We start from the raw sequence: 23,370 nt of genomic DNA, 5'->3' as shown, positions 1-23,370 counted from the left end.
GCTAGTCAAAAGATATTACTTTGTCGCCCGCCGGATCACTCTCGACATATACTGCTCTAAGTAATGATTTGCATTCATTGTTGTTTGTTATGTTTTCATATAATTACTTTGCTCTAGTTCGATTGATAAAGAGTTTATCATGGTAATCAGCTCTCTATAAAGACCACGTCAATCGCACATAAAAATTATTGGAAGGGAGCTTTATGCCCTAGTTACGATAACTTTTTTCTCTATCCCTGGCGTCCAGAGATTGCATTATCTCAACTTGTAAAACATTTGTTTTCCCCTGAATTATTATTTTTTTTATTTATTGCCAGATACAAATGAATAAAATAAATATACACAAAATCAAAAACAACAAACAATACTAATAATACTAAAACAAAAAATAATCATAATAATTAAATGATAAAATCACGAATCAGTCAAGTAAAGAATCCGGTAAGCAGTAGCGAAATAAAGCAATGATACTGAAACAGTAAAGGGAAGAAATTATAATGAAATAGGAAGGAACAGCAGTATTGATACTTATATAGCTACTCTGGGCAAATGAGGCCACATAATATTAATTTTTACTTACGAAAATAGCATTCACTGACATGATCAATCCTGTAGGGGGGCAGGTGGTCTGATCAGGGGTGCAGAAATCGATGTTAGTGGGGTAGATGCTGGCATTGGCATACAGGTACTCTGGTGCACTAAAGTAATACAACCATATACCACGAAACTCCCGGTATCCCTTAAACACCAACAAGCCAGATCTGCAAATTATTCAAACAAAATTTTGCTTAAATATTTAAATAACAGCTCAAAGAAAATCAGTTATTCCGCGAAACCACACTCCCACACCACCTCCTCTATTTATCTTTTCATTGAGAGAGCTCGTACGGGTTACAATTGTATCACAGCATCACATAGTTTGTATAATGGGTTTGTACTCGTTTATGATGCAGCTTCTGTACAATTTGAGGAATGTAATATCAAATGCTTGTCATGAACGCTAAACTTGGACAGTGATTCATGAACATTTTTTTCTTTTAATGCAGAGAAGTTAAAATCCACTCTAAGAATCACCTTGTTTTCCACTCCATAAGTTAACTAGGTGGAATCCATCCCAAAGTAGTGGTTAACATATCTTTGGGAGTGGATTCCACTAATATGAGCGTGAATTTCCACTCAAAAACAAAGGGATCCCTAATTAATCAAGACAAAATCACAAAAGCTGATTTCCATTCCCTAGGGAGTTGTTAGACTTACCGACACACATAGGTAGAGTAAACATACACCTCTTCATCTTTATCTACGAATGGATGCATTATCGTCCCATCTGAAATGTGGAGAAAATAATAGTCTATAATAATATTTGACAACTACTATATTTATCTAGGCGGAGACGCCCATATGGAAACGTTGTATCATCCGCTCAATCTGACTTGCGTGCATAGAACAAATAAGCATTTTTCCATGAAAAAGTGAAGTTTTCTAAAATGTGCGTCTCTTTCCAGCATTGGGGCGCCCGGAATTCACTCGGGTAACATTTCATAAAGTATAATATAGAAAGACCATATGCAAATTTTCTGTACTTTTGTTGGAAAAAATACATTTATCCAGCACAAAGCCGTCTCTTTTTGCGTTAGAGAAGAGCAAATAGCGAGTTTCAATCACACTTTGGCCGCTCTCGCATGCTCTCACTCGTTTCACTGTGGTCAAGCGACTTTGGGGCGAGCGGTTAATGAAAATACTAATCGTTAGCTTTCTTCTGGTATTAAACATGTTTTGATTGACTGTATAATTTTGTCGGAATAAAGGAAACAAAAAGGCTCGACCAATAACTTATCAGTGTCTGAGTTGACCTTTTGACCTTGAATTCCCTGATGCAAGCGCACTAATGACGTCATCTTCGCCAAATCGGCGTCTTTTATCGTAAAATGCGACACTTTCACAATGTTTATACATCTTTTTTTTAACTATTAGTAAGATTTAACATATTTTTTTCTGATATCACTGAAGTTTTGGGTTTTATTTAATGAGTATTTTTAAAATAAGAGCCATTTTACTGTTTTAATTTACTGGATCGTACCATAAAGTCGCAGGGTAGAAAGATGCATTTTCCAACAGCGCCAAATTTAATTGATGTTCCGACATTCTGTTAAATGGGTTCGTGTTGTTAAGAATCTACTGCTTTCTGCTCCAACAAACGTCCACATGCGGAGTCGTTTATCAACTAAATTATTCAAATTTATGGATGCTCCTTAGCTACCCATGTGTTGTGTTGCTGTTGAAGCATTTCATTCACCTGCTATCATTCTTTTGTACTCCAATTGCCAGGACACAAAATTCATTTTGGTTTTATAGTTTCATCGGAGTCGTTTATCAACTATATGTATTCAAATTTATGAATGCTTCCTCCCCAGGTGTTTGTGGTGTTTATGCATTTCATTCACCTGTTATTATTCTTTTTACTCCAATTATTGTTAGAATACAAAATGCAATTTGGTTTTATAGTTTCATGCAATAAGTAAGTCAATAAAAGAGTATGTTCTGCACAATAAAAACAATGTGTGTCCCTATTGTACAATGTAATGAGTCCCCTCATTTTGTAATAGTTAATTTACCCATTCACATAATGGAACTACCTGCCCGATGAAGCCAGTGGCCTGTGACCCCTGAGTACTCAACAGTCAGCACCGTGTGGGAGTCAGTTTGTGATCAAATTCTTTTATGAGACAAATACAAGCAAACGTTTCCATATGACGGGTACCTGAAGGTGTTGTGGCCGGTCTTGTGGGTATGTCATCGGACTATGGATCGCAAGGTATGCAGTTCGAATCACTGATATGGCACTAGTTGGCAAAACATTGGTGTCCATTTACCACTCTCCACCCACTTGAAATAAATGGGTACCCGGAAAGATAAATTCCTTGAATGCCAGGGCAGGGCGCCTTTCAGGGTAATTCGGTTAAAACCGGGGTAATAGTAGTAAAGCGCACAGAGAAATTAGTATAAAGCGCTGTATGAATGTAATGATTATTATCATAATCATAATTATAATATTTCTTCCTCTTTATTTCTTCTTTTTCCTCTTCTTTTATTATTACCATCATTATTATTGTTTGTATTATTATTATTATTACTACTGTTGTCGTCATTCTTGTTTGATTTTTAAAAATTATTATCGATATTATCACCATTAATTTTGGGGGTGTTTTTAAGGGTATGTTGGTTGCATCCTCTTTTGAAAGTAAACAGACAAGAGTCTATGAAAAATCGGGTGTATCGGATAATAGTGTAATTGGCAAAGTATGAAAAAGAACCGCGAAATGTTCGAAAGGCAAACTCTTATTTCATTGTTCCTTATCAAGCCTAATTAGTAGAACTATATGTTTCTCATTGGTTGATTATTATTATTTTAATAATTAACACTATTTTCAGTACCACTGTCACCAATATTACTGACCTGTTCCATTCAAGGCATTGGCGTAGTCTGTAGTCCACCAAGGTAGTAACTTCTCCCTGTTCCACATATCCATTTGATTGAGCATCATAAGATCATCTTCACCGGTATACACCCGACCAAAAGCCATCATCACTGTTGTTATACTGATAGAGGAAGATAGAATATATAGTGGTATCAATTAAGATGGGATTTTAAGAATTACAGAAAGGGAGTAAGAAAGGGAGACAGATGGAGGGGGGCACCATTAAGCGCCGACTAAATACCATCACTTGTTCTCAAAAGAAGATCATGAAGGAGAAAATTAGAGCTAGTTATTATTAACTATTACCAACAGAACCCAATTTGTCTCTATTAATGATTGTAACACAAGTATTTGATCAATAACTTGTAAGGTACCACAAGGCTCTCTTGGCCCGCTTCTTTTTATTATCTATATAAAAGATTTCATAAATTCATTCATGGTTCTTTCGTTCCTACACTTTGCAGACGACTCAAGCATTTTTTGCTCACATCCCGATCCTATAGAATTCTTCTTGATTTTTGAATTGCTTTTGTAGTTGAATTGATACAAGCAAACAAATTATCCCTGAATCTGAAAAAAACTAATTATATGATTTTCAGCAATACACTATGTCAGCTACCAGTTTTGGTTAATGGATTACCCTTAACCCAGATAAACTCCACTCAATTTCTTAGTCTTTTTATTGATTGAAAACTCAAATTGATCATTTATGCTAACTGTTGTCTAGGAACGTAGGTGTAATAAATACTAAAGTTGAAATCTTTTTTTGCATCTCATGTCTTAAAAATATTATATTCAACTCTGTCGCTACCGGATCTAAATTTCGGGGTGCTAGCGTTGGGAAATTGTTCAATAACAAAGATCAATTTTTATGATCCAAAAGAGAGCAATAAGAATAATAAATCTGGCAGATTTCCAGGCCCACACAAAATTTTATTTCTTGCAAATCGTTTTCTGAAAGTCCCTGATTTATACATTTATTTCCTCTGAATTTTCATGTATCAGCTAAGCAATGATAATTTGCAAATTTATATATTCCCCCTATGTTCGCTTTGAACAGCGTTATTTACTCCTATCCCAAAAGACAAATAGACCATTTCAATCTCCCCCAATCCGGACAGTTTTTGCCCCCAAAACAATCATGTATACCGGTCCCTCTTTTTGGAATGGTTTGGATTCGGAGGTTAAGAAAGCACCATCGTTAAATTGCTTTAAAGATACTATGTCCCTTTTGCAGCCAACATCAAATTCTGTAGAACTGTGCAGGAATTATGAATATGTCATGTATGCTCTATCTGTGAAATTTAAACGTTAGCAGCGTCCCAATATTCAAATTATGCAAGGAAACCCGTTTACTTTCTAGACTTCACTGTCAGACACCATTGAGTGACTGACTGACCCTTTTTCATCTTTGGTAATAACATACATAAAATGAGCTGTAAAGGTACATAATCATTTGTCTACATCAATAACCCACTTCTTGTCATGGCCGAAAATACACTGATTAAATCTTTGTGCAGCATGAAACGAACGACCATTCGGTACAATGGTCTGAAAAATCAGACTATTACTTACTATTATTACTAAGTCGATGTGAAAAATAATAGTCGTTATTTTCCCACTTAAAGACATTTTCAAGCCCCCCCCCCCTTTCTCTAGGGAAGTTCTAAATTAGTATTGTCTTTCAAATACCGTTGGAATTTAACCTTTTCATTTTTTTGGCCTGCAAATGGGACATAGTACCTTTAAATGCAAACTTCGAATTTTTCTTTTAAATTCTTACATCTAATACAATTGTTTGCCGTCCCCACAGTACTTTTTTTCTGCAATGCTAATCTTAATTGTTCATTAATGATGCATATTAAACTAATCACTTTGTGCTATGCTTACTAAATTGCACGGATGACTACGCATTTTAACCGGGTGACTCTGGGTATTGGTGCTGATGCATTATTTTGTATACAAATGTCCCTTTTTGTGTGTTGTAAGTTCTCTCCTCTAAATTACGTCTTTCTCTACTGCTACTGTTTTTCATCTACATTACTTATTTTTCCAGGAACCTATATTATACAAGCACTGCTTTTTAATAGGTTCCTCACATTCTACTTAATCTATTATATGAATTGAGAATCATTGAGATGTGCTCATTTATCCTACAATTGAATTGTATAATTTTTATTATATATATGTATGTCTATATTTTCTGTAAAATGTGGAACAGTAAAACTTGAAACTTGACATAACTGAAACTGGTTGGAGAATGAGAGAGTGAGAGAGAAAGGGGGAGGCAAACACACTGAATGAACCAAAGTGCCATCATCACTTTTGGGGGAAGTGGGGGGGGGGGCACCGTTAAGCGCCGACCAAACACCATCACTTGTACGGAAAAGAAGATCAGGAGATACGAGCATGAGTATTAGTTAAATATATAACTGAAACTGGTTGGAGAATGAAGAGAGGGAGAGAGAGAGAGAGGGGGGGGGGGGGGGAGGGACACCTGAATCAACCAAAATACCATCATCACTTTTGTCGGGTCTGAGAAAGAGCAGGGTAGAGTTAGAGAGATAAATTAGTAATTAGTATTAGTAATATTTTATTTTGTTGCTTTTAAGCTATTGACCATGTTGAAAATTAAACTGAATTATACAGTACCACCTGTGCGCCTAGAAACGCCTGTATTAAGCGCCTCATTAATGTAGTTATTATTAGGTGGTCTGTCGATGACAGATCACCTATTGATTTTGTTAGAATTTTCTTTATTCTTTATTTATTAGGTGGTCTGTCGATGACAGATCACCTATTGATTTCGTTAGAATTTTCTTTCTTTATTTCTTTATTCTTTATTCTTTATTAGGTGGTCTGTCTATGAGAGATCACCTATTGATTTCGTTAGAATTTTCTTTCTTTCTTTATTTATTTATTCTTTATCAGGTGGGCTGTATAACGTACAGACCACCTTATAATTTCGTTAGAATTGCCTTTATTTATTATATCTTTTTCTTATTTCTAACCACTTTTTTGTAAGCACGATTACTTGAAAATGGCTCAATCAAATGCCTTCAAATTTAGCACACATATGTATAGGCATATGTACAAAGTACAATACCGTTTTCAACATTGACCTTGACTGATGACGTCATTTAGGCGCCATTTTGTAAAATTTTCGGAAAATCAACTCATGATCATATCTTCATAACCAAAGCTATTTCTCATTCATATTCATCATGATCAAGGTCAATATCCGTCCGGTCAATTTCAGGTCAAATAACGCGAGCGTGCGCGTACGTCCGCGCGTCTCAAAATCATTTTGCAAACGTTTTAGGCCATTCTAAGCATTTTATAAAAATCGCGCACACGCGCATGCGTGCGCGTTTTTGCGCGTAAAACTATTGCACAAGATAGAATCGCCATTTTTTTCTTTCATAATATTCCACATATTTTTACAAAAAAATTGATACCATGTTTATCTCTTTATGACTATTAATGACGGAATGATCGACCGTTAAAGATAAATTTCCGTGCGCGCGAGCTCTTGTAATACAAAGCATATATGGGCAAAAACATGCCTATGCAAAATCCATTGTAGCTCTTTAGGATGCAAGGTGACCCTTATTTTGTTTCATATTTTGATGAAGTATGAATCGGACATATGATTTCATGTCTCATTTGACCTTCAATTAACTCATGACGTCATCATAATGGCCTCCGAACTCAAAATTTCAATTTGCATATTATGACGTCAGCATATTTTTGGAAATTGATTGTATCTTTGTAAAAATTGATCGATTTTCTTCAAAATTTTGATATGTTCTAGGTGAGACAGTTCTATACACCAGTTGGCACAATTTTTCATTTTGACAAAGGCATCATGGCGTATTTTGCGATTTAAGGAGGCATGTCAATTTTTCACATTTTGCGTGTATTCTCTATGGGACATGACTTTTTCTCAAAACTTGATTCTACATTCCGTCTTTCGCGAGCAATATCTACGTCGTTTTAGCTTCATTTACGCTGAACTTCGAGTATTTTATAGCTGAGACAAAAAGCTATCTCAAATGTACCCTTCATTTTGTCTCAATTTTTGTTGGATCAGCCCACCTATACTTGTTCCAAACAAGTATTACAAATCTAGTTTATTTATTTATCAGGTGGGCTGTATAACGTACAGACCACCTTATAATTTCGTTAGAATTGCCTTTATTTATCAGGTGGGCTGTATAACGTACAGACCACCTTATAATTTCGTTAGAATTGCCTTTATCAGGTGGGCTGTATAACGTACAGACCACCTTATAATTTCGTTAGAATTGCCTTTATTTATTTATTTTTCTTACATCTAACTACTTTTTTGTAAGCACGATTACTTGAAAATGGCTCAATCAAATGCCTTCAAATTTGGCACACATATGTATAGGCATATGTACAAAGCACAATAATGTTTTCAACATTGACCTTTACTGATGACGTCATCTAGGCGCCATTTTGTAAAATTTTACGAAAAACAACTCATGATCATATCTTCATAACCAAAAGCTATTTCTCATTCATATTTATCATGATCAAGGTCAATATCCGTCCGGTCAATTTCAGGTCAAATAACACGCGCGTGCGCGTATGTCCGCGCGTCAATGCGCGTGCAAAATTTTTAAATGCTCAAAATCGTCTCAAAATCATTTTGCATACGTTTTAGGCCATTCTAAGCATTTTATAAAAAATCGCGCACACGCGTATGCGTGCGCGTTTTCGCGCGTTAAACTATTGCACAACATAGAATCGCCATTTTTTTTCTTTCATAATATTCCACATATATTTACAAACAAATTGATACCATGTTTGTGTCTTTATGACTATTAATAACGGAATGATCGACCGTTTAACAACAATTTCCGTGCGCGCGAGCTCTTGTAATACATAGCATATATGGGCAAAAACATGCCTATACAAAATCCATTGTAGCTCTTTAGGATGCAAGGTGACACCAATTTTGTTTCATATTTTAATAGAGTATGATTCGGAGATATTTTTTCATGTCTCATTTGACCCTCAATTAACTTCTGACGTCATCAAAATGGCCTCCGAACTCAAAATTCCAATTTGCATATTATGACGTCAGCATATTTTTGGAAATTGATTGTATCTTTGTAAAAATTGATCGATTGTCTTCCAAATTTTGATATGTTCTAGCTGAGACAATTTTCTACAAATCTAGTTCTCACGAATTTTCATTTGATTTTTATTTGATACTTCCATTTGATAATTCCATTTTCCGTTTACGTGTAATCTCTAAGGGAAATGTTTTGGTACATCGGTAACGCACTTGATTTCCGACCTCGAGGTCCCTGGTTCGAGTCCGGGCGTCTCAAAAAAAAAAATTTCTTCACCTTTTTTTTTCTTTTTGACCTTTCACTGTACCTTTTCCTTTGCTTATTAAAACACGTAGAATCACAAATAATGTTAAAAACAAATATATTTACTTTATTATTCCCCTATTATCACTTGATCCATTACTTTTTTAGTGTAGTCCCTATGGGAGATGACTTTTTCTCAAATCTGGATTCTTCATTCCTGTCTTTTGCGAGCAATATCGCCGTTATTTCCGCTTGGTTTTTGTTGATTTTGGAGTATGTTGTAGCTGAGACTATATGCTATCTAAATGTCTCCTCATTTTTTTCAATCAGATGTCATCATGGTCTGTTGATGATGATCATCAACATCATCATGATCATGATCATCATCATCATCATCAACATCGTCATCACCATTACTATCAAGATCATCATCATGATGATCATCATGATGATCATCATTGTTTACATATCTATATAACTTCTCCCTTTTTCAATATAGTAAATATTATAATCTATTATAAGACTTGAAGACAGACCACCTTATTCGTCCTCGTGACAAATTAAATTCTAGTTGTTATTAATTTTAAATAAAACTGACACTCGTTTCAATAGAGGTAGGATGAAAATGACAGAGAGAAAGAAACAATCATCGGTATACACAAAAGAGATGTCCATCATATTAACTATTATTGTAATAAAAGAGTGAGATGGAATAAAGCGAAAAGGGATGATAAATAAACAAATGAAACTGGTAGGAGAGATGGGGGCAGACACCTGTTTCGACCAAAATACCATCATGACCAGTATTGTACTGAGAGAGAGAGAGCAGGATATACTTAGAGCGAGAAGGAGTACTGACAATAATTAATTGAAATTGGTAGACCAGTGTGGGATTAAAGAACGTGGAAAGAGAGAGAGGGGGAGAAAGAGGTAGAGAGAGGGCGCGAAATAGAGAGAGACAGAGAGAGAGAGAAAGGAAAAGTGGGAAGGGGCGAAGGGCAAAAGGAGAAAGACAGGCAATCAGACAGAGAGATTGAAACAGTGAGAAAAACACAGGATGGGCAATGACAGATTGTGAAAAGAGAAACGGCGACTTCTAGACAATATGAACACAACGGAAACCGCTTACCCCCATTAGTATCCCAAAGTTGGTAAAAGGAATGACTTCTTTACCAAGAATCCTTTGGGCTAGTTCCAAATACTTGTCCGGATAGCCCCAGACGAAGCCATCCACTGACAGTTCTATGATGACATCTGCTTTGGAAAGCTCGTGAATGAGCTCCCAAGCCTTCTGCACCAAGTCCGGGGCGTTCTTGAGCCAGTGGGCAATAGTCTATGAGGTTAAGAGGAAATGTCATGAAATGAAAGGAACGCTGATGGTTCAAAACTTGACTACTAAAGAACTGTGACGTTTCTGAGTATTATGCATACTCGATAAGGGACTGAGTTTTTCATTGTGATTCGAGATAAGAATTTACTAAACAAAAATACCACCCCGAATTTAAAATTGAGTTCAGATAAGTGATGAGTTTTCATGGGACAAAATGTTCAACAACTTGGTTTTGGCTCCGTGGACCTTTTAACATCGAGTGAAAAACATGGAAGATGCCATTTCTACTCATCCAAAATCCACTGTGAAGGGGAGGATCTATGTTTTTGCAGGATGGAGAGGCACAGAAGTCAGTACCAAATTTTGACAAATCAAAAAGAGAGGAAAGGTCATCAAATTTTCAGGTTGCAATCTACACATAAAGATTTCGGACTAGCAAAAATAAAGACACATATGCCAAATTTATCAGATTATCAGGTGCCATTTGGATGGGAAATTGAGAAGGACTCGACTTGTAAGTACGTATTAGGAGTATGTCCTTCATTTGCCACAGTCATGTATCTTACTCACAAAGACAGGACCGTTGATTGCGGTGAAGGTGTCTGATTCGGGACCGACAGACATCTCCAGATCAAAGACAAAACTCTTCATGTTGAGGTAGCTTGCTGTCCGGTTATCGTAATGAGTTATGTTTACCTTCGGACGATACTCCCTGGTGTGTGGTTGAGAAATTAAAGAGTTTGATTTTATTTAGATTTTATTTGATAATTATAGAGATACATCGTCATCATAAAAGCTAAATATTATTATTATTATTACATATATCATTAATTGTATAATCACTTAAATGTATGAATGGAAAGCCATATGCTTGATTAAGAGTGTGAAAGAGATCGATGTCCAACAAGTAAATTTTGTTACCTAATTGTCAACATTTTCAGGGGAGTCGCCAGACCAATTTGAATGGGGTGTCAAAAAGTAAAAAGGAGGAAAATTGTGATATTTTTGAAAACTGATACCTTTTTTGATTTTCCTTAAAAAAAAAATCAATTGATGTATTGAGTTAGACATTTTGGTTAAAGGTAATACAAAGTTTTGGTATGGGGTCATGAATTTGGTTCAAATGAATATATTGGAAGCATATACGATCCTACAATATTTAGTGATCGTTGTCGCGGTCGAAATCGCCTCTAAAGTTATGAAATTGTAAATAATAAACACTTTATGTTGAATAGCTCCCTCTCAAGGTCAAGATATTAATTAAGCTATACAACAATGTTTATTGACTAAAATCAACCGATTAGCTATTCTTGTTCGGAAATTATATAGCACAACTACATATTCTGAGATTTTCATGGTCACAGCTACCATTGTACGGCCGTAGGAGCTATTTGAAATTTATCAAAATTCACCGGGAGCACCGGTAAATCTTTATATTTAATTTTTCTTGAAAGCAGAAAGGTTTTAGGGGCTAAAATTTCTGGTGTTTTTAATGCATCCACAGGGGTATCCAAATATATCAAAATTGTAAAGAATCCCTATCCACCCATTTTTCAAAATTTCCCAAAACTTTGTTATACCTTTAACCAGATAATAATCTTTAAAAATAAATACATGTACATAGGTCTCTTTATGATAACAAAAAAGAATATGGTGCCTGAGAGAGAGAGGAAGGGAGAGACAAAAGTAGAGAAAGAGGGAAAGAAAGAGGAAGAGAAAGAGGGAAAGAGAGAGGAAGAGAAAGCTGGAGAGAAAGAGAGCGAGAGAGAAAGAGAGAGGGGGTGGGATAACGGTGATTATGTAGGCCTATATACATTCCTTTGTCCGAGGTTTACCCACCTGTAGGTATAAGGTCCCAGCTCTACTAGTCTGGCTGGTCCACCTTGTAAGTACTCCTCGGGGTTGGTGAGGTTCCAGAACCAGAACTGGAAATAAATTGGGATAGGGACCTCTTCCCATAGAGGGTAGGCCAGGGCGCTGGGGACAATGATTCCCTCCTGTTACATAGGAGTGAGAGAACGGTGGGGAGAGAGGGGACAGCAGAAGAGAGAGTGACGGAGAGAGAGGGAGAGAGAGAGAGAGAGAGAGGGGGAGAGAGAGACGGTGAGAGACGATGAGAGAGAGAGAGAGAGAAAGAGAGAGAATTAGAGGGGATGGAGAAGGGAGGGAGCAGATAGAGACAGACAAAGAGAAATGGGCAGAGAAAGAGAAAGGGAGACAGAGAGAGAGAGGAGAAAGAAAAGGATGAAAGAAAAGGGGAAAGAAAGAGGAAGATATGAAGGAGGTGAGTGAGGGATAAAGATTTTGGGATTACAACATCCTCACATATACAGGTATTTGTATTTAAAAAAAAAAATATTTAGGTTTTATTTCTACATTAACTGCATATGAAAAGAATTTACAAAGTAAGGTATAGACAAGGTATCAAAATATGTACATAATATTTGATAGATACAACAGTAATAAAAACGATTTAATGGCAAGTCATTAAATACAAATGATGCTAAAAATAATCTGCAGTAATGAGGAGGAAACCTTGGAAGCATTATGCTTGTAATTAAGGTTCCCTTTACATAATACGTTCGTAACATAATTTATATTAAAAAAAAGGAACAAAAACGGGTGTGTGGTCTCTAATCATGATGACCTTAAACATTCTCATACCGAAGAAGAAGTTTATGTTTCAAGTGATATTTAAACGTAATTAAACTTGGCAGCTGTTTGAGCGATATGTCCAATGAGTTCCAGTACACCAGACCAGTATAAATCAAAGTTTTTTTTTTTTAGTAAGGTTCTCATTTTGTGAAAGTGAAAAAAGGAAGACTGTCGGGTTGGATAAGTTGTTGATTCTTTTTGAATGTCGACGAGATGGCATGAGGAAGTTCCTTAGAATTTAATCGAAACATAAAACAGCCTAAAAAGAAATTATACAAGTCATGAACTTTCAATATTTTATTTTCTAAAAATAAGCTATTAGTGTGGCTTAACCTATTAGTGTGGCAGATTATTCGTATGACGCGTTTTTGAAGTATCAATAATTTGTCCAACTGGTAATTAAACGAATTACCCCACGCAAGTATGCCATAGTTAAGATAAGGCAAGATAAGCGTTGAGTCCAAACTTTTCAAAATATATTAATAGGAAACGACATTTTTAATTTATTGATTATGCCAATGTTCCTTGATAGTGTTTTACTTAAATGTAAGTTGTGTTCTTTCCAAGAAAGTTTATTGTCAATGATAAAACCAAGGAATTTTTACGAATCAACTAAGTTTATAATTGTTTTATTAATGTAAACATTGCCAGGCAATCCCGAAATAGAGTTGCTGAAGAGCATACATTGAGTTTTATTTAAGTTCAAGGAAAGTTTGTTAGCACAGATCCACTCTTCAACAAGCTCCATTTCAAGATTTATAGTTTCAAGTAGTGAATTGGGTTTTTATGTGAGAAAAACACTGAAGAATCATCAGCAAATAATATAAACGACAAAACATGTATAGCTGACAGGAAATGGTTGAGAGAGCATAATATTATGTCTGTTCGTCAACATTATAGCACGACCATTCACCACAGCTTATAACGTTAAATGGTATATATAGTGTCTTCAATCCTTTGTATCATCAAGTTTTTTACGTTACTATAAAAACAAAATAGCAAAGATTGATCATAGATCTAAAAAGAAAAAAAGACATTCCTTTCTACTGCGTCAAACCCGTTCTATAAAGTTGCTAGAGTAACTTCTTATTTAATAAAATAGGGCAGCTTGTTTTGTAACTTACCTGTTCCAAGACTTTTAAAATGACGACATCTGTGACGGGAATGAGAACGATTCCGATACTGGCCATGATCGCACCGGTCACACCCCAACAAATCAACTTATTGGACGAAACCCTCGCCATCTTCAATATTATGACGTGCTTCCTCTGTGAAAAAAAAAAAAAAAAAATCTGAAAAATATTGCATAAGCTGAAGCACGATATATGTTTCTTGGCCAATAACTATTATTAGCAATTACAGTAGGAGAAACGTCACAAAACGTGTGAGTGTCAAATCATTTTAGAATATCATCAAGTCCAATAGAAAACATAATAAAATCATAAAAGAAATTATTCAATAACTATATCATTCAGTGACACCTGTAAACACTGTTTCGAGAAAACAATGCAAGAAATTTGCAAGAAGTTTATTTGTTCACTTAGTTGAACAATACAGTTGTTCATCGTCTAGACACCCAACGAGACAAGATAAACTGCGGTAACTACGAAACAAAATAGAATACAGACACAATCATCATTGCTTACATAATTTGACAGAATAGAACACCCATCATGCATGGTACTTACTTCTTTAAATTTTGTACACGGTCTAAAATTCAATTTTTTTTTATGACGATCAATATAACTCTCAAAATATAAAATATGAGTGGTCGACGGTTATGGTGAATTCTGAAGAGCGACTTCTTTTCCTCGTAATCGTGGTAATAGCACGTACATCATTGATACAGTTATGTCACCTGACTTCCATACACCCTAATTTTGTTTTCATTTGGCCTTGTGATGCACTTAACAATTAGCAAACTTCTGTGATTACTGAAGCAAACAAATGCAAAGTCTTATAAGCAAATGGCGTTCAACTCTGTATTTACCGAGTCATCAAGGCGCTATTAGCATAAGTAAATCAACAATAGTATGAGACTTATCAAAATACTTGCCAGTGCTGACTAGCTATTTAGTTTTTATGAAACTCCTATTCTGACGGGTCATGTATCTATTGTTTGCTCACCGAGTGGAACTGATATGACTGCACCTGATTGTTCGTGATAAAAAATATTTTCATAGCAATTAGGACCATCACCATGACCGTAGTTTTACACGATTTGAATTATAAAAATTATCATAATCATCATTCAATTAATTATAATTAACAACAATTTAGAACCAGACGACTCCGTTTACTTCGATTCAGATTATTCAATTTCGTTTTATCAGCACTGGACATGTGGGCCTGTATTGAAAACTAGAAAAGAAAAATATGAAAACTGATGAAGAAAAGGAGTGAAATGAGAAAAGTAAATGAGGAGAGACGGAAGTTATCCTGACCTCACTCGACGAGGCTGTGATATCGCTTTTAATCCAAACTGTAAGACTGGTGACACCCTACACCCCTCCCCATTCCCCTCCCTGATACAAGTGCCACATCAATAAATAGAGTACATTAGACCAACGCTTAGTAACTACAGTTTGTGATAGCAGTAACATCTTTCCTACGTTGTTCAAACCTAAGTTTTGCGTGGATCCTTAAGTACCGATATATGTAATGTTCAATTGTGTTGATTTCAAAAGGCAGATCGCCGAAGTATGATTGTTAATGTTTAGAGGGGTAAATGTCTGATGCTATTAGATTGACCTGTTTCTCCCACAGACCCATAGTTTACAGACCAATAACTGATTTAGTCGACCTGTCATGATTTGATAAGGCATAAGTTTTTTAAGTGTTTTCCCAACAAATTATCTCAGATAAAGAGATCAAAGTTCCCAGGGCTCGGCATAGTAAGCTGCTTCCTAAGAGTCTGTTGTCTGCCTATATAAATTTTATATCCCTAAATATACCGGCATTATGAAACATATTGAAGATAAGCGCACTTTGTTGAATATTTGAAAAATCCTTGGTACAAGAATTGCTACCGTGGGAGGGGAGGAGGTGCTTTTGATAGGAGAGGGTCATCAGCTAAAATTTGACAACAAAGCCGCTGGAAACAATTTTATTGTTCAGTCTTTATCAGACTTCGTGGGCTACCTACTCCGTCATTGTTGCAATAAACCTGTAAATTATTTGATATCAGTTTTTTTAATTTTACTCCAAAAATTGCAATTATATAATAAAACTTATAAATCGTATCTAAATGTAACAACACTTGTATTGTTTTCCTTATCTTTTAATGAACATGTACTTATATGCCATGTAATTTTGCCTGTGTAACTTGAACAATTTCAGCTATCTGCTGCATGGTCGATGATTTTTATCTCAATAAACCACACCAATACAAAAATACAATAGAATATATCAACGATATGTTATCTACAGATTGTAAAATCTTTGCAGAAGTACAAGTAGTACTACAAAGGGAAAGAACGGACACCGACCCCCTGGGACAACTACACCGGACACCTACCCCCCCCCCCGACAACTACCCCCAGACAACTACCCCCTACGGCAACCATCCTCTAGGACAACTACCCCCGGACAACTATCCGTGGGTAGTTGTCCTAGGGGTAGTCATCCAGGGGTAGTTGTCCTAGGGGGTAGTTGTATAGGGGGTAGGTGCCCGGGGGTAGTCATCCTAGAGGGTGGTTACCCTAGGGGGTAGTTGTCCTAGAGGGTAGTTGACTGGGGGTCATATTGCTCCGGTTGTCTCATTTTCGCTCGCTGGACGTATATAGCAGACGGCAATCGGCGGATTAGACGACACTTGGTAGTAAATTTATATGTGAGATTGCTTTGCTAAATATAAAATACAAGAACATTTTCCATATCTTTAAACTATCATTGATATCTGATAATTAAACAGTTATTAAAATAAACCTACCAAACTACATAATACAATGAAATACTTGACTTAAAGTAGGGGAGTTTGATGTGGTGCACAATTGCACCTCTCTGTAAATAATCGAATAGTCCATGGCGATCATGAATATTCATGTTTTCGCTTACCTCGGCAAAATGCTTGCCTATACTAAATGGAAAAATTACGGTGGGGGTTGGCTGAAATGGACATAATGAACCGATCAGAACTGATCTATGATAATTCATGCTTGTTATCCTTCGTGTGCTTGACCTATAACCTTTCAATCGCATGGGAAATTGCGTCCAAATTTCGACTTGTTTCACATGTGTTATATAGGCAATGGCGAGCTAGCGACCTATTTTGACCAAATTACGGTGGGTGAACTTTCAAAAGTCAATGGGACATGAGGGTTCCAATGAAAGAGCTAGTGTCAACGTACGTCGGGATGAATGGGCTTTTCGTTTAACAAAAAAATGATTTTTTAACGATTCTTTGGTAAAAGTCAGTAGGCTTACATGTTGGGCTGCTGGACTCTGACGATAGGTGGCGTTGTCCAATGAGACTATTCGGAGCCATATGGGTTATCCGGAGGTGGATGTCCAGGGGTTAGGTGTCCAGATACGAGTTGGAATATATTTACAAGGAGACGATTTGTCGGCTCAAAGTTGGTAATAAAGTTTCAGCAAAGTTTTTTTGAGCACACAACGTGTTCCTAAAAAGAAAATCAGATTTGAATTTTCCATGGGGCATATTCCCCCTTTCCCTGCATTCGTCATATCGACATGATATTGATTATATGAATATGCCTAATATTTTAGCAAGCAATAGCAAGTGATACCAAAAAGAGTTTTTTCCAACTCAATCCCTTTTGTCAATTCTTAAAGACCGTCAATACTACTGGGTCAGAAGGGATTAGACCACACAGCGAGGTCACTGACAGGTGGCTATGTCATTAACTCAGCTCTCAACTAACATAAGAAAAAAAGGATCATGGGGGATCAACAGGCACCGATTGGGGAAGTTTTCTATATAGAGGGAGCAAGTAGCTACAAGTAGGACGGTAGGACATTAACCTAAAATCTTCAACTTTTAAACGTTTAGGATTAATAACGACACAATTGAATACATGAAATATCTTCTCTCATATTTTCTCATAAGAGTTCTGATTATGATAATTACACTGTAGGATTCTTCACTTGATGAGTATTTTACAACCTGTAGATGATAAATTGTTCATATACACTGTTGGTTATAATGGTGGAATAATTATTTTGCCCCAATTTATGGAAAAATTTTGACAATGATATCCTAATAGATCTAGATAATAGAATACATTCTCAGATTTTATTGAATAATAATTTGTGAGTGTTTGTTTTGCGTGACTGCTATAGCATGAGTGTGCTACTGTCCTAATCAACTGGGGACCCTACGTCCTTAAGTCATAACTGATAATAATAAGGATTAATGCCTCACAAAAGGACACTAATATAGCACATCGACACGGTTTAGATCCTGTGGCCTCACAGTAACGAGGCCATTGCTTAGCCACTGAATCATGATTGTACGCAGCGGAGGTTATGGTACGGGACAGCCCCCACAAATACAAAAAAACAAAGAAAATGCAATAAATTAACAATAATTCATTGCATTTTGCCCTGTGTGGTCATACCTTGAACATAATGCATGGCCCTACAGAGGAATTTTTTCCAATTTTGTTTTCCTTTTTTTTTAAATGAAATTGCTGGCGGCCATCTTGAAAAATAGCCCGACTGTCATGGAAAATGTACCGAGCGGCCATTTTGAAGAAGAAAGAGAAGAAGAAAACAAAGGCCTTCTCCTTCCTATTTTTCAAAAAGGCAGGATGCTAAACATGTTTTTTTTATCTGACTTAAAGGCCGTCTGTACTAGTTTGGCTAGGAGGGATTAGACCTCCCAGGGTGGTCACTGACAGGTGGCTATCTCATCAACTCAGCTCTTAATTAACATAAGAAAATAGGATCATTTTCTAAATGGAGGGAGCAAGTAGCTACAAAGTAGTGCACTGGGTACGCAGATAAGACAAATGTGATGCTTATTGGATAACGATCAGTTCTTAACGGAGTAAATGATTTTTCTGTCACACTAAACGGCAGCTGTTTGAAAAGAGTAAAAGTGGCAAAATACGTTGGACGGAACATGTTGAACTGAAGTTATCAAAACTGCTGGAAAAAAATATAAGTGTACTTAAAGGTACATGTACTATGTCCCATTTGCAGGCCAAAAAATGAAAAGGTTAAATTCCAACGGCATTTGAAAAATAATACTAATTTGGAACTTGCCTAAAAAAGAGGGGGCTTAAACACGTTCTTAAGTGGGAAAATAATGACTATTAGTTGTCGAATCGACTTAAGAGCTATAGAGCCAGTAAGTAATAGTTTGATTTTCAGACCATTGTTCCGAATGGTTGTACGTTTTACGCTGTGGAAAGATCCAATCAGTTTGATTTTGGCCATTACAAGAAGTGGGTTATTGATGTACACAAATGCTCATGTACCCTTTACAGCTCATTTTATGTACATGTAATAATAATAATAATTAGTGCTGTAGTCAAACGTTTAACCGTCCGGTATCCGACCGCCCATGAGGTATCATCAAGTTGCGCTTGAGCTTCTCTATCTGTTCTTGACATCGGTTTATCTCTCTCATCTTTATTTCTTGCACAATGTTGAAAACGATTAAATCGCGTATATACTGTCATTTTGCGCTATAAAAGAGCCATTTGAAGCATATTTTACATTTGCAAATATCTTTCTTAAAAAGAAAGCCATGGACTTCTAAGAGGTATCATTATGTTGCGCTTGAGCTTCTCTATCTGTTCTTGACATCGGTTTATCTCTCTCATCTTTATTTCTTGCGCAATAAAGAAAACGATTAAATCGCGTATATACTGTCATTTTGCGCTATAAAAGAGCCTATTTGAAGCATGTTTTACATTTGCAAATATCTTTCTTAAAAAGAAAGCCACGGACTTCTATGAGGTATCATTATGTTGCGCTTGAGCTTCTCTATCTGTTCTTGACATCGGTTTATCTCTCTCATCTTTATTTCTTGCGCAATAAAGAAAATGATGAAATCGCGTATATACTGTCATTTTGCGCTATAAAAGAGCCTATTTGAAGCATGTTTTAAATTTGCTAATATCTTTCTTAAAAAGAAAGCCACGGACTTCTAAGAGGTATCATTATGTTGCGCTTGAGCTTCTCTATCTGTTCTTGACATTGGTTTATCTCTCTCATCTTTATTTCTTGCGCAATAAAGAAAACGATTAAATCGCGTATATACTGTCATTTTGCGCTATAAAAGAGCCATTTGAAGCATATTTTACATTTGCAAATATCTTTCTTAAAAAGAATGCCATGGACTTCTAAGAGGTATCATTATGTTGCGCTTGAGCTTCCCTATCTGTTCTTGACATCGGTTTATCTCTCTCATCTTTTTTTCTTGCGCAATGTTGAAAACGATTAAATCGCGTTGTCAGGAAGAAATTTATTTGTTTCGCTCTCTGGTCTGGAGTGTTCTTTGTTAAGGTCAGGTGAAGATGTTAAGGTCGAATGTTTTCTTTTCAGGCCAAGATGTATTGTTCCTTATGAATAGGCCTGGGGAAGTCATTAATTCAGTGTACATATTTTATCTGTTGTTTGGCACACATTTAGGAAGCCTTTTTTTCAATACAAGTATTTTCCTTTGTAAGATCATTTCCTCTCCAAATATTTGTAGTCATGTTTTAGAGTTTACTTAGTAACCGTAGGGTATATTAAGAGGTGGATTTTCTGGAATCGAGGAGAACCACCTAAGCTATAATAGACTTAACGTCATGTTAGAAGTCGGCAATTAAAGTCAATATCTGAGGGTAATTCCACGTCGGGACGAGAGGCTAGCTCAACTGCCACCCGGTTCTCCATAGCTTTCGTCGGGGGCTAGCTCTTGTCTGGGATCGGGACGCACACCATCGTATCTCAGTCTGCGGAGGTCAAGAATCCGGGGCGACTACCGGGGCCAAGTGGAGCAAAGACGCTGTCTGCGGAGGCCAGGACCAAGTGGACGACACGAGCTGTGACCGGCGTCGATGTCAGACGGGAAACTACCCATCCAGAATTATTTTGTTAAAGATAAGTTTAATTACATACTGTATTATTACTGAAACAAAACAAAGTGTGTGAAACAGGAGAAATGATTGGAAATTAAACGTTACAATTAACTTTAATTAACAAGCTCTATTTCCCTTTATTTTTGTGTCCGTAGCAATAATAAAAAATAAAAAAAAGTCTCTCACGTGACAATTTGGAGGTCCCACCGAGACATTGCTACTTATAAATAATTTCAAGAAGGGAATTGGATATTTCTCCCCCTCTTTTCCCCGCATACGAATTTGATGTTTAATTGATGTTTGGGGTTGAAATATAGGTTAAAAGAAATTATCAATGCTAGGTTGATAAAAGCAATAATGTCAAGAGTTTAGTGGATTCTCCCAAGGTTAAAGGACAAGTCCACTCGAAAAATAACTTACTTTCAATAAAAGCAGAAAAATCAAACAAACAATCAAAAAAAGTTTGAGCAAAATCGGATAACTAATAAGAAAGTTATGAATTGTTGAAAAAGTATGTAAAACTATGGAACAATGAGATTCACAACACAAATTGCCAAGATGGTTATCAGTTTGTGAAGTCATGTCCTCACAACTTATCAATTGCTTTACATAGTTTAATCCAATTAATTTCCCTTTTTATCCCCCAAAACTTGATTTCCCCATGCCTTTGCCCAGGTTATATGATTTGTATCATATTGCGTGCATGACATTTCCCAAAAACTTTCATGAATTTTGAAGAATTGATACTATTTTCTGAATATTGTATTTCATAATTATTGATTTTTATGTAAATAGTTTATCAAAATTCATTTTTTTCATGATTTAACTGGACAAAAATTACTCTTTATTTGTGCATCCACACAAACACATATTACTAACAATCTAACTTGGATGCTGGTGTGAAGAAATAGGATTCTAACGGTGAAAATAGGAAATTTAAATTATTTATATACAGAAAATAATTAGTGGTTAGTGAGGACCATACGTCACAGACTCATGAGTGAGTTGCCAATTTGTTTAGTGATTTTCAAAGTTTTTCATGTCATTAAAAATTCATAACTTTCTTATTAGCAATCCGATTTTGCTCAAACTTTTTTTGATTGGTTTGTCTGATTTTTCTGGTTCTATTGAAAGTAAGTTATTTTTCGAGTGGACTTGGGCTTTAAGCCCTTGATAACGCCTATAGACTATGGTAGTGCTTAGGCGGGTTGTGCATTATGCATGGTATTTTTGCTCGATTAGAGATTCCAGGTTTGAACTACTATAGGCTTTGAATGTTCATGTTGTGAAGTTGACCGGTGTTTCGCATGGTTGAATTTTGTGTTCTCGTTAGGAGAAATTCTAGTGTGCTTGTTAGAAGGCAGTAGGGGTTAATTGTCTGGTGTGAAGCGGACCGGTGTTTCGCATGGTTTAATTAATTGTATGCTCATTGGGAGATACATTCTAGTGTGCTTGTTAGAAGGCACTAGGGGTTGGCATTTGATGCTGGTGTTAAAGCCTAGGTTTTTTGTAGTTTTGGAATCGATGTTTAGTCGCTATGGCTAGTGTCGAGCAAATTAAAGAGTTTTCTACTTTAGGTAGGGAAATGGGTCTTAGTGGAGGCGAGTTGAGTAGTTTTGTTTCTGAACGCTGTCAGGCGGTAGAAATAGAACGAAGAAGAGAAAAAGAACGCGAAGACCGGGAAAGAGAGCGTGAACATGAGCTCAAGTTAGCGCAGTTGCGTAAGGATGGAGGAAATAATGTAGCTCAGTTAGGTGGGGTTAAACTTGTTGTCGGTCAATTTGATGATGCCCACGATAAATTTGATGCTTACATTACCAAGTTTGAAATGATCCTGAAAAGTCAAAAAATCCCTAATGACGTGTGGGTACTACATCTAATCTCTAATTTGAAAGGGAAGGCTTTAGATGTAGTAAATGGAATGAGTACAGATGATCGCCAGAAATATACCGTAGTTAAGAGTGAGTTAATGCAATCTTATAATCTCACTGAGGAGGGGTATAGGCGTAGTTTCAGATCTGTTAGGCCTTTGAACTTTGAACGCCCAAAACAGTTTGCTAATCGGATGAAAGGTCATTTTGATAATTGGATAGGTGCGTCAATGATAGACAATAGTAGGGCTGCTCTTGAGGATCTGATGTTGCGAGAGCAATTTTTGATGGATTGTCCAAGAGAGGTTGCTAGGTTCATCAGGGAACGGAAATGCACTAAGTTTGACGAGGCAGTGGAGTGTGCAGAGGTTTATGTTAGTGCACACGGACCTCATGTTTTCTTTGGTGGAGAGACATCCGAAAGAAGCCGATCAGATCCGAAGGGGGTAGTAAGGGCCCTAATCAAATAGGTAAGACTAATGCAAAATTGGGCGAGGTTCAAGCTAGGGCAAAGAAAGTGGAAGGTATTAAGCCCTTCCAAAAGAAGGGGTGTTTGTGTGGGAATCCCAATCACATGAAGAGGGAGTGTCCCCTGTTATTGAAGTCTATGGCGGCTCAGGGTATGATGTTGTTAGGGGGTGATGAAGTCCC

At 36.4% G+C, this 23,370-nt stretch overlaps 1 protein-coding gene and 1 long non-coding RNA gene across 2 annotated transcripts; both read right to left on the bottom strand.

Annotated features, from left to right (window-relative positions):
• Positions 1-3,555: 3,555 nt before the first annotated feature.
• On the bottom strand, positions 3,556-12,051 carry LOC115928421. Its single transcript, XM_030995554.1, has 4 exons — positions 11,997-12,051; positions 10,728-10,869; positions 9,957-10,160; positions 3,556-3,600 (listed from the first exon to the last, which is right to left on the bottom strand). The coding sequence occupies exons 2-4, from the start codon at positions 10,806-10,808 to the stop codon at positions 3,556-3,558; spliced, it is 330 nt and encodes a 109-aa protein (XP_030851414.1). The 5' UTR covers positions 10,809-10,869; positions 11,997-12,051.
• A 4-nt stretch (positions 12,052-12,055) lies between these two features.
• LOC115928422 lies at positions 12,056-14,660 on the bottom strand. Its single transcript, XR_004066040.1, has 3 exons — positions 14,501-14,660; positions 13,937-14,080; positions 12,056-12,154 (listed from the first exon to the last, which is right to left on the bottom strand). It is a non-coding gene; the product is annotated as an uncharacterized LOC115928422 (long non-coding RNA).
• Positions 14,661-23,370: the final 8,710 nt, after the last annotated feature.

The sequence above is a fragment of the Strongylocentrotus purpuratus genome, unplaced genomic scaffold (assembly GCF_000002235.5).
Source record: "Strongylocentrotus purpuratus isolate Spur 01 unplaced genomic scaffold, Spur_5.0 spur5_scaffold_22, whole genome shotgun sequence".
In the NCBI taxonomy this organism is placed as follows: Eukaryota; Metazoa; Echinodermata; class Echinoidea; order Camarodonta; family Strongylocentrotidae; genus Strongylocentrotus; species Strongylocentrotus purpuratus.
The sequence above is the reverse complement of the archived record's forward strand: the minus strand, read 5'-3'. Positions and strand labels throughout refer to the sequence as shown.